Genomic DNA, 18,418 nt, shown 5'->3' with positions numbered 1-18,418 from the left:
AGAAATATACTATATAGTAAAAAACTTGTTTAATTTTAATAATGACAATAATATAAATACTCCTATACATATTCCTATTATTAATCATCAAAATTTATTCTAAGTATTTCTTAATTTTCATATCTCTATATATGAAAAAGAATTAAATACATGAAAAAAGAGAAAGGATTATATTTGTGATTCTATGAACGATCGAAAAATGATTACAATAATTAAATGTGGGAAATATACAATTATAAGCTTTTGCAATATTTATGGAAGATTATATGAATATTTATTTCTCAGGTACTTTTTTAATAATAACTGTATAATAAAATTATTTGCGCCCTTAATGGTCGAAGCGATTCATAGCACAGTTCTACTACAGAAACATAAAGAATTTCGTTTCCATTTGTATTTATTTATTTATGCTATAGTTTAGCCAATATTCTGTAGTTTTAGAGCTGAGTATTGCAAAATAAACTATCGACCGTTAAGGGTTAACATATCGAAGTACAATACAATAAAAAATTATTAATAGTGAAATTATCAATTTATAGTGAGATTCTTTATTTTTCTAATCGAAATTTCTAATTAGTGTCTTTATGGTCGTCTTTTATTGAAAAATGGACAGTTTACTTTCGATTTTTAATAATAATTGTAAAAAAATTATCGAGCTCATCAAATAATAAAATTGCTCATAAAATTGAGCAATAAAATAATGAATATATAGTAATGTACCATATCTACTTATGTGCAATATAAATTCGTATGTGACCCTAGGCTTATATTGAAAATTAAAATGAATGGTAAGATTGTGACAATTATATTGCTATTAATTTCTATTTTATGTATGCATACTTAATTATATCTCTTGAATATTATATGTTAAATATCGATTGATTATTTACAATTATTAAATAAAATTATTATGGAACTTTATCTTATAGTGATAGACAGAAATTCATGGTATACATACATAAAGTTTACACTAAGGAGAAATAAATTTTATGGTATAAAAATAACTCTAAAAAATATTTAGCTCAATATTTATCCTATTTTTATAATAATAATCTAGTTCATTATAGTAGTGGAAACATATTATAAGTTAGAAGTCATTTAAAATTACAAAAAATACTTATTTACAGTAATCTCAGCAATTTAAAACTAAGTTTCTTCAGTCATTACATTATGTAATTTGTCTTCGACGTTTACTTATGGCGATATTTAAAATTTTATGAAACAAATTTATAAACTTATAAATGAGATAATAGAGTAAAGATGATAAAGAATTTTCAGCATTGCATTACATATGGATATTTACATATTATTTAGTGGTATCCTGATCAGTTTTTTGCTTGTGAAATTTAATTCGAGTTTATGGGGTGAGATTATTTCGTGGAACATGTGCCAAATGTTTGCGTGAATGACCAATTAGAAATGCTTTATTGTCGCGTTTCAACCAACACGTGCACTTGTCAGAACAGGGATACAATATCTTGCATCTTAACTTCTTCAACCTCAACTTTGCTATTTCTACGATTGCAAGTTATTTTGGTACGTAGGGGGGTGTTCTTCCATGTAACGAGAAAAGTCGTATAAATCACAATTGCAAACAATAGGATTGTTTTCAATGTATATCATTACGTTACGATTAAATTGCGCTAATCTCTCGGCTGAAGATTGGATATGTTTTGTTCTATCATTATATATGTAAGATTCATATGTTAATGTCATTGGATAGGAATTGCAGATCTTTGGTCTGAAAAACAATATTTTATTTATTATTTTATTGTTATTTTTAATTGCAATAAAATATCTATAAAGTAGTTTATAAAAAATTGCAAAACATTTTCACAGTCTTATAAGTTTCTTAATAAAGAAATAAAAGTAACTAACAAATATGTTAATATGTCATAATGTATAATGAATAATATTTTTAATATATTATCTCACCAATATTTGCTTTATCTGATAGAAATTGGAGATCCAAAATTCGTAGCTGTAAACTGGCTATGGTCCAATCACTATATATTCTTTAAATATTGTTTCTGGCCAAATGTAATTCTTGTAAAACAGTACAATTGTGGAAACGTGATTTTTTCCCAAACTCTTGGTGAACAAGCCAAATCGAGTTAGACTAGTTGAGGTAGATAAGCAAAAGCATCGTTGTTTAAGTTGGTTAAACCGTTAACCGATAAAATTAAATGTTATAAATTTGGTAATTCTTGTAAGTGGTTTCACAAACACAAACACAGACACAAAATGAGTAATTTTAGGTTTTTGTTTAAAGAATGGTTCCGCCTTGAAAATGTTTCGTATATTCTTGGACGTATACGATGATCTCATTACACTGTGGTACATTGTACCTTATTAAGGAGATTATGCTTTATTAAGTCCTCAGGCAAAAGAATGAGCTTGGCGTTACTTGTTGGAGACAGATTTTCAAAATGTTCTTTATTGTTTTTCTCATCGCATATAAATGCTTTAAGAGAATCTGCCGGTGGAGTGCTCGCTGCAGGGGGTGTTTCAGGAGCATTATTCGGATAAATAAGGTCTTTCTTCTCGCCGTTAATTTGTATGCACGGATTTGCAAAGAATCTTTTACATACACGATACTTTGCTAATTGCGAAGGATTTGGTACCTCATGTGATAGCCTACGTGGTAGCGCATGTGGTAGCGCATATCGCAATTTATCCCAGAACCAAGGGTCACCCCATTTTACATACGTGTTCATACTCAAATACGCCTTAAGTTCTGGATCCAAATCGTCTGTAGGACCAATTTCGCCATACAAAATTAAAATAACTCGCGCTCTACCTTCGCTGAGAGCTTGACTATGAGCTGCTCTAAACTCCATTCGTCCCCAAACACTCTCCAAAAAGTTAGGTGATAAAACTACTACTGTCCGCCTAGAATCCTGAACGGATCGCGCAATTTGTGTCGGTATCCACTCTCCAGCTAACCAATCACGAAAATGCAGACACAGTTTGAACGGTCTTGGACCACTCTCTAGTTTTGGCACTAACTCGTTCACGATGAAGTCTTCGTCTTTATGCGAATAACTTATGAATGCATCGTACAGCTTATCTTTGTCCAGTTCGTCCTCGGTTACTAACCACAAGCAGAGTTGATGTGCGTATAGCCAAACTTTGATTTCTCGTTGATATCGGTAATATAGTGCTGCTAGCATGCCGATTATTAGACCAGTGATAGCTGTGACCACGCTGATCACGATTATTATTATAATGTTCGTGGAACAAAGATCTGTCGCTGTCATCTTCAACATCGGTACGTTCATGTCTTTGCAGGTAATCTTCAAGGAATTGGGGATTTCTATAACTTTCGTTTGAATGAAATTGAGAAAATCTCTTGTGTCGCAGTCGCATATCCATGGATTTCCGTCTAATGTCACTGTCATTAAGGAGGTATTGTTCATAAATTGCAAAACACCCGAGTTCAATCTGCTGATATTATTGTTGTGTAGCTCCAAAACCTAAAAAAATCAAAATTAATCCTATTGGTACTAAGATTGTTTGGAAATGTTATCGGTTTTATAAAGAACTGGCGATATTGCACCGATAGTGTGTTAATCATTGATAAATGGTAGTATATTAAAGATGAAATCTGTAATAGATAACAATCTTAAAGATAAAGAAGATTTATATTTCACATACCTCAATGTTCAATGGCAATTCATCTACAGATATGTCATCGATATTATTGTTAGACAATAGCAATTTGGATATCTGCATATTATTCGAACCGATTTCAGCTATTGGCGACATTCTGGTCAATTTATTGCCTGTGAGATTTAACTCGAGTTTCTGAAATACTTGAGGTGCCAAAGTCGTGATGTTTGTCAAATGTGGCACACGTGTCAAGTTTTTGTGCGAACAATCAATTAGAAATGCTTTACTGTCGCGTTTTAACCAACAGTTGCACTCGCTAGGGCAAGGATCCGCTACTTGACACTTTAATTTCTTTGATCTCAAATTTACTATTTCTATATTTGCAAGCCAGTCTGGACTCTGACATTTCAAGTGTCCCGGTATTATATGGAAAAAGTTTTGTACGTAGGGGTGCATTCTTCCGTCCATGTAACGAAGAAAGTCGTATAAATCGCAGTTGCAGACAATAGGATTATTTTCAACGTATATTATTACGTTACGAGGATTCGTTTGAAATTTCGCCAATCTTTCAGCTGTAGATAAGTAGATATACTTTATTCGATTGTGTGTAAGATCCACTTTAATATCATTCGATAGAAATTGTAGATTTTCGGCCTGAAAAAAGAAATTTTAAATGAAATAATTTTTAAAAGTTCTTTAATATAGGAATAAAAACAACTAAAAGATTTGCTTATTTGTTATAACAATAAATAATATTTCTGGCATATTATCTTACCGATATTTGCGTTATCTGGTTGAATCGGAGATCCAAAATTCGCAGCTTTAAACTGCCTATGGTCCAATCACTAAATATTTCCGAAATATTATTCCTGGCCAAATGTAACTCTTGTAAAGCAGTACAAGTATGAAAAACTGATTTATTCCCAAAATCATCTGGATAGGTATTAATTGAGGCATTAAATTTAAGGTAATTATGAGAGAATTGCGCTATCCGTAGTTTGGTCAAGGAATAGAAACTCGTGTCTTCTATCACTTTTAATTTATTTTCTGACATATTCAGGTATTCCAGTGATTTTAAACTTTTAAAGATAGATCTGAAACATTTCAAATAAAGGAAAATTTTAGGTAGCTCCAAAATGTCGCTCTTCAATAAAGTTGCTAAACGTTTCTATCATATTTAGATAGAATATTTAAAATACTATATTTGTAGTATATGCAAGACATAATAAAAATTGCATGAATCTCTTTTATTAACAATTATCTATTTTTTAAGAGTAACAAATTAATACTTTTATAAAGTATGTTCTACCAAGAGCAAGTATATACTTGACATTTTTGATTTTATTATAAAGTTAAATTTGAAGTCTTTTGTTAGATTAAAGATATAATGTATCAATCTCTTATGTGATTATTTTGTAAAAGTTGTTACTATCGAACATAATATGTTTTATTATTTTTTTCAGTATCATAAAATCATCATGTTAATTATTTGATTGTATACTGAATAGCAACTTATTCAAATTCATTATTTGAAGGAATCATAGGTATTGGAGAGAACGAACTGAAAAATGGATTTAGTTCCAATATTTAGCAAATCAAGTAGTTTGTTGCTTAAAATAGATAAGAGCACAAATGATATATCTCTTTATATCATTTCCATTTAATTTGGAAAAACTAAATTCCTCTATTTTTATAATTATGGAAACAAATTAATGCTACAAGCTCTTATTCAGAAAAGATGTAAGTTATTCTACCTTTGTTCTCAATACCTGACATGAATTCCAATTATTTCTCATGAAGCCAAATAAGAGTAAAATTTGTAATTTTCTGAACTTTTTACCTATTACCATTCTCTGATAATAAATTATTATCCTATTATTTTAATTCCACTATAGTATCGCCTTACCTAGATATCGAAGTAAGATGATTCTTAGACAAATCCAATGTAACCAAATGTTTCAAATGCAAGAAAATTTCATCAGGCAATGACGTCAGTTCGTTGTAATTAAGTAACAATTTCGACAGATGTTCCAATCCGTTAAAGAGGTCTTTAGGGAGTGATTCAATAAAGTTTCTCTGTAAGCTAATGTTTTTCAATGAAAAGGAACCACGAAACAGATCAGCTGGCACTTCCTTCAAACCATTGCTTCTTAATTCCACTGTAACGAGCTCCTTCAAATTCGCGAACAATCCATTCGGCAATGTAGTCATGTTTCTTTTATTAGCATACAAATTCACCTCTCTCAATCTGACGTTATGCTCTAGTAGACCTTCTGGCAGCGATGAAAAATTGTTGGAAAACAAATTTAACGCCTCCAGATTCTCCAATTTGGCGAAAATATCTTTTGGCAGGGTAGTCAATTCGTTCCCGTTCAGGTCCAAGGAATTCAGAGTCTCGAGCTTGTCGAATGTACTTGGCTTGATCTCCGTAAACTTGTTCTGCCATAAATTCAAAAATCGCAGTTTTCTTAATGGATTTAATATACTTGGTTCGATGTTGCCCATCATATTCATACCCAATTCGAGCACCTCTAAATTGGGTGTATAGTTGAAGATTCCAGGTGACAATTGTACACGGTTCTCGCGTAAATCGAGCCAGACTAGTTGAGGTATATCAGCGAAAAGATCGCTGCTAAGGTTGGTTAAACCGTTGCTGGATAAAGTTAAGTGTTGTAGATCTGGTAATTTTTGTAGGTGTGTTCTGTTGATCGCCGGGCCTAGTTGTTCAAACGACTCGAACACCAGAGTCTTTACGCTTCGTACGCCGAATCTCCTCGCGATTTCTCCTAGACTCAGGTTCGTCGGTAACGTGCACATCCTGAAGTATATAGATTCTATGTCGTCCGTGTATGTTAAATCGTTTACGTGGAAGTCGGTCCATTGCGGTGAATTACGGCACTGAGTCTGAGAAAGTAAGAAATGTTTTTAGTAAGATATTTTGAAAAATATCCTCCATCTGTGAGAATCGATCTTCTGTTAATGACGATCTTTCACAGATAATAGCAATGGGCATGTACGATTATACAGCGTGTTCTTTTATCTGTTAGTCCTCGAAAGGAATCTGTATAAGTAGCGCTAATGGGTGCGATCTTGTATTATTTATCCATTTTGCAAATAAAGATTTATTTTATTATAATTCTACGCTTTGGATCATACTTTCAATAAATTTATAACGTAGGTTCTTATCTAGCGGAACATTTTATACTATGCCTCATTTTTCTTATTATTTCATCGTATGATATACAAAACTTGAGAGCTCGTTCTGTCAATAAAAATTAAATAAATATTATATTTCATATTTTTTTGAGTGCCAGCTACAAAATGAGATAAAACTATTCAATATTAATATTACATATAAATCATCTAGTTAAACATATAGATATGTAATAAAGAAAGTTTCATTTCTGTGAATTGAAGTAATTTCCCAGGCGTAGATACGAATTTAAATATCTCGAAACGCTACTTATCGTCGCAAGGGCTGTCGCAGTGGAAAATTTATTTTGTTATTATTGCATCGAATTGGGTTACACATTGGTGGTTACAGGAATTTTCTGTGGCCCGATAATGATTACGATAGCCTTTCTACGTAAATTGTTGTGTAATAAAAAGTGAAAGTTTCGCGAAGCATGTGACTGTAAGAGGATACCGATCTTCTAGTTTTACGTTTAAACGTTTTTACTTCGACATTCATTTGAATATGCTACGAATATATTTTTCATTAGAATTTTACAATTTCATGATATTAACAACGTTATGAACGATAGCGTTGTTAAGTCTCACAGCAGAAACGTTCGATTTATTTTAACCGTACCACGACGTGGTATTGTGCATAAATGATTTACACGTAAAGAAAGTGAGTTACAAAAAATTACACGAAATGTGGGAATCACTTTGATCTCCTAACAACAACAAATATTTTGGAAAGCTTAATTATTGCAGTTCCTTAACTGTATTAATATTCATTTAATAAAACTACTCTATGAACAGATTTGTTTTTGTGAAATTATTATAAACGGTTAAACGGTTTATCGTACCTGTATTTGGCATAAGTCTTAAGAAAATGACGAATAGAATTGAGTAATTAATTGACAGAACATCAAACGTCTTATATCAAAAGGAAAGAAAAAGAAGAAAAAGAAAAAAAAATTAGAATTGTTGATATCAAAATGCAGACGCTAAAATGTAATTTCAATCATCGTTAATTTATCTCGTATCAAACGGAACTTAATAACGCACAATTGTTTAATCATGCAATTGAAGATTACACATGGAACAAATGATTTCCATTTTTATGAACACTTGGTAGTTGAAGAGAAGTATTCCAAGTTCCACATACGACGCATTTAAAAGGAGAATAATTTATTAATTCCGAAGAGTCTTTTAAGAATCCAAAGCAAGGCTATGCTCTGGTACATAATATACCAATAATAAATGGTTGCAGAAATTCATTGTAACGACTGATATAACCGGAATTAACTACAATTTGAATAGAGACTCAGCTATAAATTGGTATATTTGAAGCTGAGCATTACTGTGTTTCGTATAAAGATTCTATCGTACGCGTATAAAATTTAAAAATTACTCCTCTTGTTATTAAAAAACAAAAAAGAAAAATGTAACTCATCGTGTGTGTGACCTTCAATCATAAAAGAGGGAACAATAGGAAAATTAATAACAAGGTGTTGTCACGGATATGCGTACAGAGATGCAGAACAAAAGAAACATCTCTATCGCTTCGATCATTTCAACGCTCTAAAGATATATTTAAAAGTAACACGAAAATACGTAAAATAATTTCAAGAATACATTTTACATGGAACTCACGAAATCACGTGCTTTGTACGATACTGCGTACAACGTACGGTTACGTTCTTTCTTGATGAGTTCCCGCGTACGACTCTCTTTAAAAAGCATGAATGAGTCACTCGTGCTTACCTTAATAAAAAGATGTTGCTGAACGTTTACGATGAAGGCTGAATTCTCGTCTGTTGGGCAGTGTATCTCATAGTCCCCGTTTGGCGATGAAAGACAAGTGCAGGCGTATTGCTGTGGACATTGTCCTTTAAATGCATAACACGTTGCAACGATGAATATCCAGAGGATGATCCAATATCGTAGGGAGAATTCGATCATCCTGTTGAGTCTCATGGTATTCGATCGACGTACGCTGCGAACAGGAAAGGTTTTTTTCCCCCGTCAAAATCGCGTCAAGGTCCGTTGAGAATCGTATTCTTCGGGGATTATTTTTGTTTGGTGAAAAGAGAGATCGGATGCAGCGGTACGACGAATCAGATTAACGCGGTTATTTCCTTACGCGATAATAAAGATGTGGCTCCCATTGTGCGCGCATGTCCGATGTTAATTGAATTGCGCTTGTTGCCTCCGAATTAACTTCGACTAACTTATCCACGAGAAAGGGTAGTGAATATTGGAATGCCAACTGTCAACGACGCTAATGGGCGTTCTTCGAACGATGAGAAGATTTCAGAACGTCTTTTGTCTCAGATTGCTGAGATAAAATGTACGAATGAATGACTCAATGATCCCTTTCGAACGCTGAGACGATACGAACTGATAGTTACAAGTGCGCAAAGGACGCTTCATTCCTCGACTGCTGACAGTTGACTCCGATCCGAAAGGTGAAGCACGACTGAGACTGGCAAATGTTCTATTCGATTGACTAAGACTAAATTGTAATTAAGACTAAAGGATTCACTCCACGAATCCTGGAAGATGCTGATGGTCGAAAAGCTCGGCGAGAGCTGATCTCTCCGAGTGCTGATAGATTCTGACGAATGAAAAGCTTGGATAAGGTGGCCACTGTTCGTTTCGACCGATCGAACGATACTATTACACGTTGAAAAACCAGCACGAGACTCCTAGAGATTCCTAAACTCGATCGTGCGTCTAGCAAGGCACAAGTACGCGCCAAGTGCCAAAAATGTGTCTGCTGATCGGTTTTTACCGAACGGAAGAAAAAGGACAATAGTTGTTGCCTTGATATAGTGTACTTGCATACGTTCAAAATGCTGAAACGGGTGAGCGATATCTGGACGAATCTGAGAGTGCGAATCAATTAAGCGAGGGTCGCAGAAATTCTCCTGGATGTTGTTACTCGTCGCTAATGATCTTTCGGAAGTAAATTGAGAACGATGGACATGAACAAATGAAAAGCATTGTTATAGTGATTAAAACGAAAATCTTGTGAATGCTAATGTCCTGACACAAACATAGTTTCTTGTGTAGGAAAGTGTGCACCCTAAAATTACCTACGAAGATCTTCACGCTTTTTTGTTCCTTCGGAAGAGACACTTCGCATCGCAGAAGTTAAACTATTCTAGATTTGGTGATCGAGGATTTGATAATTTGGAGATGTTGATTATTTTAAATCTATAAAGCTACATCATCAACTATACTTATCTTCTACTTTTCTCATGTCCGACTATAGACGCGAACGTGAATGACTCAGACTAAACAGGAAGTCTTTGTCGTTTAATCAAAGAACAAGTATGAAGAACGCATTTCACAATGAACCTCTACATTCGTAACCGATCGTCGATTAGGCGCGATTATGCGCGTTACTTGGTTCTTTGCACGATCAATCGGATCGAGAGAAAAGTGTCACCAAGTTCTCTCAGCGAAAGGAATGTCGAAACATCATGCCTGCCACGTATCAGATCCTTCACAACTGTATTCTACGCAACGTACATCCGGGCTAATGACCCGAGTAGTAGTTACACGCGTTTCTTCGAGACACGCCTCGTTTCGCGACTGATTGCAAAACGCGTAATGCATACGGGTATGCATGTGAACGAGCTTCTACGAAGGTCGAACGTGATAGGTAGACTGCGAATGTAAATTTTTGTGGATACAATTAAAAGCGTAAACATTAAGAGTAGCTGATAAATACTAGAACGAGTATTGTGTATATTTGGATATTTCATATATTTTTGATATTTTCAGAATATATTTATTGCAAACTTTTGTACATAGTATGATCGAAAGTACGTATAATGAATTCAATATTAAGCATATCTGTCCCAACATTTCTTTAAGCATGAAATTTCTACTTCCTGAAACCAATGATAACGACAGATAAAAGAATCAGTGATTTAACGCTTCCTGTATAAATGAAACAATTGCGAAATTTGTTGCCGTTCGTACCAAGCAATTTATCTGTCGATACTAACGCTTCAAGAGTATCAATGAGAAGGAGTAACGACGGAGAAAGTGATTTTCATTCACGATTGACAAGATAGCAATCAGATTTGGGAACAAAGAAAATTTTACGATTCACAAGTTAATTAAATTTAATCAAATTATCGTTGAACTTGCTAAGCTGTAAAATATATATTTTAAAAAGAAGTTGCAATAGTTTGAAGAAATATTTGAAAGAAAATTCATACCTGTGTATATGTACAACACTGTTACTTCAAATATTTAGAAATAATTTTTTTTAATTAAAACGAGATAAAGGCGATGCCAGTGAAAGTATGACTCTCATTTTCAAATTTTTCTTATTAAGATTATTACAAAATATAGACTTTAGGAACAGTAATATAACGTTGCAATAATTGATAAATATATTTAGTCTCTCAAATATCTTTTAAAAAATAAATATATTTAAACGTCGTATGAGGCAATCTCTTTAAATTAATTTATTTCAGTTTATTCAAGTAGATTTCACATCTTAAAATTCAGTTGCGTTAAAATACGTTTTATCCGTTCTTCTCCTTGTTATCATATCGTGCGTCAATGTGTTATATCTACTAAGCTGCACTCATGAATTTAATTATATCTTGTCTTTCCACCTATGTGATAGATTAAGGTATGTAATTGTTATGTAAGTGATACAATCAGGCCAATAAATAAATATAGCAAGTTATGATACGTATCTAGTTACTTGTTGATTAATATAAATCTTTTAATACAGCTGTAGATTCTTGGAAAGACAACAAAATATAGATATTTCGTAATTTTGCGATTTCTTGAAGGAACTTCAATTTTTACAAAACCACAGTCGAATTTAAATAATCGTGCGAGTAAATATTTTTCTTTAGTTTATTGCTTATAGTCGCTTCAAACGATTAATATAATTGGGCAGTGTAACTTAAAATAAAATATGCATAAAGTACAAGCAATGGATCAAACATAGTTTATTGTCTTAAATGTAACATGGTAATTCAGCTATTAAATATACAAGAGATATATTTTATTTTACTTAGAATTTCACTTTCCCTCGAAGATATGATAAAATAGAATACTCAGAAGTACAGGGTAAACAAAATCTGTAAGAATCAGTTCGACAAAGATTTGAACGCGCTATTCTGACATCATTTTGTAAGAAACGAGACTAAAAATACGTGTAGTAAATAATGATACCTGCTTCCAAGAAAAAGACCAGCAAAGGTCAATTCGAGTCATTCAGCTACGCATTAGTATGCAATTTCTTTTTGGATTTGTTTGTTACGTGCTGACTGTACTATGAAAAGAAAGATTGCTGGAAATCTACTGACCTATAACATTTTGAAATAATCACTTGCTATTCTTTCCTTCTACGGCATTAATTAATTTGACAATCTTTGTGATAATTTTCATCTACTAAGAGATACATCTATTACCATAATTTTGCATACATTTGATACTGTTACCTCGCTGTATTATTATTTCATATTTTTTATTATTTATATTTTACCTTCAAAATTATATACTCGAGTAGCCATTGAATATCGCATACCACTATGCTATCGTTATATTTTATTTATTAGCCATGAAAATTTATTTATACTAGCTAATTAAAACATCAACAGAAAACTATATTTAGCAAAATCGTAAAAGATGTTATGTTAAAAATATTATAATGCTCGGCCGTAAATATCACTAAAAGAAAGTAACAGAAAATTGTTTGTTATTTAACAAAATTACAAGGAAATTTTGACACGTCAAGACGTCAACATATACTTATGCGTGATATTAAAAGATCAATAATCTTCCGCTAAATCTACCAACTAAAGAGAATTATACATGTATAACAATTAGTACGATGCTCTTGAGGAGCAATTGGAATATTTCAGGAATGTAAGACTAGGTCAGTACATTTAAAAATGTTAGATAAAGCTTGGCAGCGGTTTCGAACATAACGGAATATGCTTACGCGTTTAGATTCCCTTAATGACCCACTTTTCCGAGTTTTAGTATTATATCCTGATAAACATATGTACGTGGAGACAATATGTAATACTATGTGCATATTTTGTTAGATTCAACACAGACGAAAATGACCGTGAAGATTTGCAAAAACGCATCTATTTGAGATTAAGACCGATATGTTCCGATATTCTTGTTTATTAAGAATCATGTTGAAGTTAGGTAATTAACGTAACAGACATAGAAGAAAGAGAGAGAAAAAATAACAGGTACGTAACCTTGACCTCTCGAACGATTTGTAATCTGATTTTTGATATATTATATAATAACAAGAGATTAGATAAAGCAGTTGCATGGTTTGAACCGAGAACAAATTGGTAACAACGGTGAGATATTATTGCAAACTAAAAGAAAGTTTATCTTTCTTTTTTCTCTTTTTCTTTAAATATGAAGATTAATGGATTTAGTTTAGGCTGTTTACGAACTTGTTATTATCTGATATGTTTATACCTTATATAAATATTGTATCTGATAATGTTAGGTGACAAAGTTCCTATTTGAGTTTTATAATAAGAAATTTAGTTAAATTTTACAACATTAGGCGTATTCTTCAAATGTTTTTTTCTAATCAGGAAATATATATTTATTTACTGTTTCGATTAAATTAATTACAATTAGTGGAATTACCTGTACAAAAATATCTATAGTATTATACGAAAAAATGGAAAAACGTTTACCTGTGTTATATCCATATGAAAAAATATTTATGTTTTGTATTCAATACGTGTAAGAGTGTGCTTACCGCATCCATACTCCACGCAGCCTTATTGGGCTTTTAAAATACAGACACTCGATAGGCTGATAAATTAATTTTTGTTAATCTTGTTAACTTGCAGAGACAAATGTTAGACGTACGTACATCTTTCAGAGAAATAAAAATTTAGATACGAACGATCCAATCTTGAATGATAGCAGAAACAAAATATTATTTACATATGTTACACGGTAACATTTTGAGTATATATTTATTGCATGTATTCTGGGATATAGAATTCTTTAAATTGTTTTCTACCTTTAATTTTATAAAATGGAAAATACGTATTACGATATATAATTTAAAAAATATACTCAATATCAAGTTTTATCCAATTTTTAACAATAATTCTTTTCTTTTCTCCAACTTACCAGGATTAAACTATCAAATCTATTAAAATAACTTTAATCGTTACGAATCGGTTTAAGATCAACGTTACTCTGTTAACTCTAACACGTTCGGTCACACATTTAGAATCTCATTCGCGATTCCACAGTAAATATGTATTTCCATGAAGCTATTCTTCAGTTCGCAACAGCAGAAGCTATGAATACAAACTACACTTCCGCAAGAATAGTCACTGTTTGTTATTTTATTTTTCTCTCTTATTTTTTTTCCAAACAATTTCTGTTCCAGACAAATACAAAGTTTTTACAATTATTTCGCGAATCTTCGAATTAATAACTCCGCGATAACGTGCAGTTAGATAATCGCAATGTGAATCGCGGTCGTCTATTAGTTGCATGGCTGTTACGTGCACAGGTAGACAGACAATGTCGATTTAGCCAAACCAAGGACGTTTGACATTCTCTTTGCTTCTAAACGCTGCTTCGTGAAACTTGTTGATGTTTGCTCACGTACGTGCGTACGAAATAAAAGAAAAAGGATTTTATCTGAGAGAGAACGACCAAGATGTTGCCAAACATATATGTAGTAAAGATTACTAGACAGATAAGATTATTACACAGATAAAAAAGATAAAATAAATTTTTTTAAATAAATCTTCATTAATTTATGGAGTTTGCTTTTGAGCCAGCTCAACACCTTTTCTGCTTTCACTTGAGAAACAAAAAATGAGGCTATAGTATTTATTAATATTTTTATAGATTAAACTTGTAAAAAAAAAACACGGTTTTTTATATGACCCTTTTATAAAATATAAGCTTCAGAAGTTCAAAGCAATTATGATGCAGATTTTGTATAAAAGCTCTATTCTCTAAACTTATAACGAATATTAAGTATATTTTAGATACTTTATGTTTTTGTACCTATATTATCTGCATTCTGTGCATTTTCTTTAAATCTGTAAGTATATAAATATCCGCGCTTTGGATATCGTTCTTTTGTGCCTGGATATCATTTTGTTAAGTTGAAGAAAAATGGTGAATTGTCTGCTTTTAATCTATCAAAGTCTGATTGGTAGGTTTTAAGACATGTACTATCACAGTTGCATTAATCTCTGTTTTTCAATGTCGGACGTGTATGCAATAAAAACAATAAGATTAATTTCCTTGTGATACGAAATATAATATCGTTCTCTCCACTAGAGTTTATCAATGCGAAAAGGTATAAATTACTGGATGAAGCAGGAAAGAAGCAAAATAAAAAATTGACTTCGTATCATGATTTCTCTGAACGTAACAATTTAATAGTATTTTACCGATAATCGTAGTTTAGTGAGAAAATTATCTGTTGCAGTAGATTTTGATTTACATAGCATGTCGATTATACTTTATATAATATGTATATTTTGATACATCAATATTTAGATGTCTAACTAAATAGGTTTGTTTTCTGGGTATTAAAAGCAAATCGATTCCATGTAATGATTTTTATTGTCAGTATATTGATTTCGAGGTAAACATTCATTTGTTTCTAGAACTGAATGTCTCCTCTTAAACGTGTGAAAAATTATCATCGTTTAATCTACATAATTAGATTTAATTCTGTTTAGAGGTATAAATAAGCAAGAATTCATGAACTCACTTCATTGTAACTACATGCAATTATATATTTGTTATACATCTATAGTTCACTTCATTTTTAAAATATATCATTTTTTTATTTCTTATAGAAATAAAATAACGAATTTATTCATATTATATCGAGATACCTATGTGAATAATATAAACAGTAATTTCTCATTTCTTCCTTCTTTCTCCACTTTTGCTTTTTTTTTGTTTCTTGTATGTTCCATTTCTCTGAAACATCTTATGTTCTATTCTCTGGTAATTGGGACTAATTGAAACCTCCTCATTAATTTAATTGATCAGACTTTTTCCTTATATTTTTTGTTTCTCTCTTATTCTATACAATTATGTACTTTCTTATAAATATATGATTTTCTATGTTAATATATATTACAATTATATTATTCTATATATTACTTAAATACATAAAGCATTATATTTAGCAATATTAAGCAATATTTAGTACAGATTGTATATAATCCTCTCTTTAACCATATTTATATCATACTGTACTCCATTTTATACAATAATTAAACTTTAATTGAATACTAATTATTCATAGTGAAATACAACATAAATATAGAAAATTATAGTTAAAAAAATTCTAATAAATACAACAATATAGCGTAATTGTACTATTTTATACAAATAATGAAGGAAAATCTAAATTAAATACTTCACATTTCATATAATCAGTTTTCTAATATTACATTGGTATCATGTATACATATGTATGTATAAATACACTCCCTCCATAGAATATATTAGACCTTACGCAGTGAAATACAATTTCTTGTGATATAAATGTAAAAAAATTATAGTTGAAGCAATGTTATATTAAATATAGTAATAAGCAAATTCTGGGAAGTATAAACTACGTAGTCAAACAAGTAATCCTTTTCAAGAAATACGAATACCGGTTTTCAATACCATATTACAGCAATATCCGATATTTCAGCTTCTCTGCTACTCGTTTTATATCAATTTTTTCCATTATATCTACGAATTGTTTAATTTCTGATCATTTTTTAAACACCAGTCCAATAATAATATACAGGATTTTTCCAAAATTCTAACCACATTACTTTATAAATTACGATCGTGATTATACCTCATTCGATGTGGAAGATCAATTCTTTGAAGAGGTTATGGTTGATCAGTTCTCGTTAAAAAAGCATAATGGAATAGAGGAAAAGCAACGAGGATTTGCAGTTATGACAGAAGAAATTATTATGTAAATGTTAAATGCACTATGATTTTTCGATATATTTGAAAATATCATAGAAATATTAATAGAACATGACATAAAACCTAAAATACTTTTGCAGTACTTTAAAATAATATCTCTGAATAATTACATCTATAATTTTAATATAATTTTAATTTATTTTAATTAAGGATTTGCAATATATACCTTTTTCCATTAAGAGTAAATATTACTTTAAAATTTCATTTTAAAATTGTTTATTCAAAAATTTATTTTCAAATATTATTTCAAATATATTTGATTAAGCAGTATATATTTATATATTTATATAGCAGCATATATTTGATTTGATAAAGCAGTATTTGAGAAAAATTAGAATGAATGAATAAGATCATACATTTATACACATATAACGGTTGTTTTCTTCTATATTGTTATCAAAAGAGTTCAAATTAAGAGCTGTAAATATGAATTTTGTTAAATATAAGATTCAATATTATTATCCTACAGATTAAAATATTTATAACTAGTCATAATTTAAATTACCTAGTTTATATATTTTGCAAAATTATGCATAGTTTATATAATAAAATTGTCTCTTTGTCTAATAAATATCTTGTCTTATGGTGAATCTTATAATACGTGCTTTTTTGATTGAGATCACTTTGACAGTTTGTGTGTGGAAAAAATTATTTGTTTACCATACATTGATAAAGAAATAAATCCAGAGTCACATAGAATCAAGCTGATATTTCTTTACAATAACTTTCACGTTAAAAATAGTAATGTCCAAGAAAATTCACAGGAATCTTGATCGATAAATCGACGGTAAAAGGAAAAAGTTAGTATTTAAAAAAAAATTTAACTGTTTCTTGGAAGACACATCATAGGAAATATAAACATCTCAGCGCACGTCACGTTATGAATTAAAAAAGAAGTCCATTTTTCAATGCCGTACATCGATGTTTTCCATAGAGATATGCATATGATGATATCCATATCATAGAGATTACAAATAACTTTAGAAAACTACTTGTATCAACAAGAAACTTACTTGTAATTATTCGTATGCTTTTATTTTGTTTGAGAATAATTATTCTTGTCCTATTGGCACAGTTAAACCGGGACTACTGTATGTACAACAAGAGAATTCAGTCACTGGTAGCAGAATCGATATAGGCAGATCGATATCTATAATACAACGCGATACTTGTTCAACGTGAACACTATCAAACGAACACAATATCGGAATAACAAACTTATTACTATTCCAAAGCAAAGGTTCTCTTACCAGATTCAACGTTGCCACTGTTTGTTTTGTTTTCTGTCGTGTGAAGCAGAAGATCCGTTTTATCACGTGAACATATTGCGTATACTTTCACAGTCACAATTATTTGATCGCAAGGTTCGTTTGATTCGATCGCGGTTAATGAAACATCACGAAACAGCAACGGAAGAATTATAATAGCGTTGAACCAGATTGAGATTCATAAACGTAACAAGTATCAAGACGGTTCGACAAGAACTGTTGATTCACCGCGCGCGCTGTTGCTCGTTGCGAGCCCGAACTCGAAATGACGGAACAACACCACGTGATTCACGACCCAATGAGTAAACTGGTAGTGTGGTGGAATAAACGGCCTGATAAACGTTCGGTGTTGGAAGCAG

The 18,418-nt window shown here is 31.3% G+C and overlaps 2 protein-coding genes across 5 annotated transcripts in view; one reads left to right on the top strand and one right to left on the bottom strand.

The window, feature by feature from the left end:
* LOC100651480 (cation-independent mannose-6-phosphate receptor) overlaps positions 1-18,418 on the top strand; it is a 35,279-nt gene that overhangs the window by 3,751 nt on the left and 13,110 nt on the right. The window contains exon 14 of one of the 3 annotated variants that reach the window (XM_048405192.1): positions 141-591. The exons of the other annotated variants lie outside the window; for them this stretch is intronic. Within the exon in view, the coding sequence (XP_048261149.1) occupies positions 141-146 (6 nt within the window). The 3' untranslated portion in view covers positions 147-591. Of the gene's footprint in view, positions 1-140; positions 592-18,418 lie in introns of those variants that run through there. 3 annotated transcript variants of the gene reach the window in all.
* LOC100651716 (protein toll) lies at positions 252-18,376 on the bottom strand. Of its 2 annotated transcripts, XR_002307670.2 has the most exons (7): positions 18,042-18,330; positions 8,548-8,779; positions 5,519-6,516; positions 4,388-4,706; positions 3,658-4,266; positions 1,936-3,476; positions 252-1,741 (listed from the first exon to the last, which is right to left on the bottom strand). XR_002307670.2 is itself a non-coding variant. In XM_020862902.2 (6 exons), the coding sequence occupies exons 2-6, from the start codon at positions 8,758-8,760 to the stop codon at positions 2,328-2,330; spliced, it is 3,288 nt and encodes a 1,095-aa protein (XP_020718561.2). In that variant the 5' UTR covers positions 8,761-8,779; positions 18,042-18,376; the 3' UTR covers positions 1,767-2,327. The 2 variants fall into 2 exon arrangements, 1 of the variants encoding a protein (XP_020718561.2); XM_020862902.2 differs by lacking the exon at positions 252-1,741 and having other exon boundaries at positions 1,767-3,476; positions 18,042-18,376.

The sequence above is a fragment of the Bombus terrestris genome, chromosome 4 (assembly GCF_910591885.1).
Source record: "Bombus terrestris chromosome 4, iyBomTerr1.2, whole genome shotgun sequence".
In the NCBI taxonomy this organism is placed as follows: domain Eukaryota; kingdom Metazoa; phylum Arthropoda; class Insecta; order Hymenoptera; family Apidae; genus Bombus; species Bombus terrestris.
This window is presented reverse-complemented; position numbering and strand designations above follow the sequence as displayed.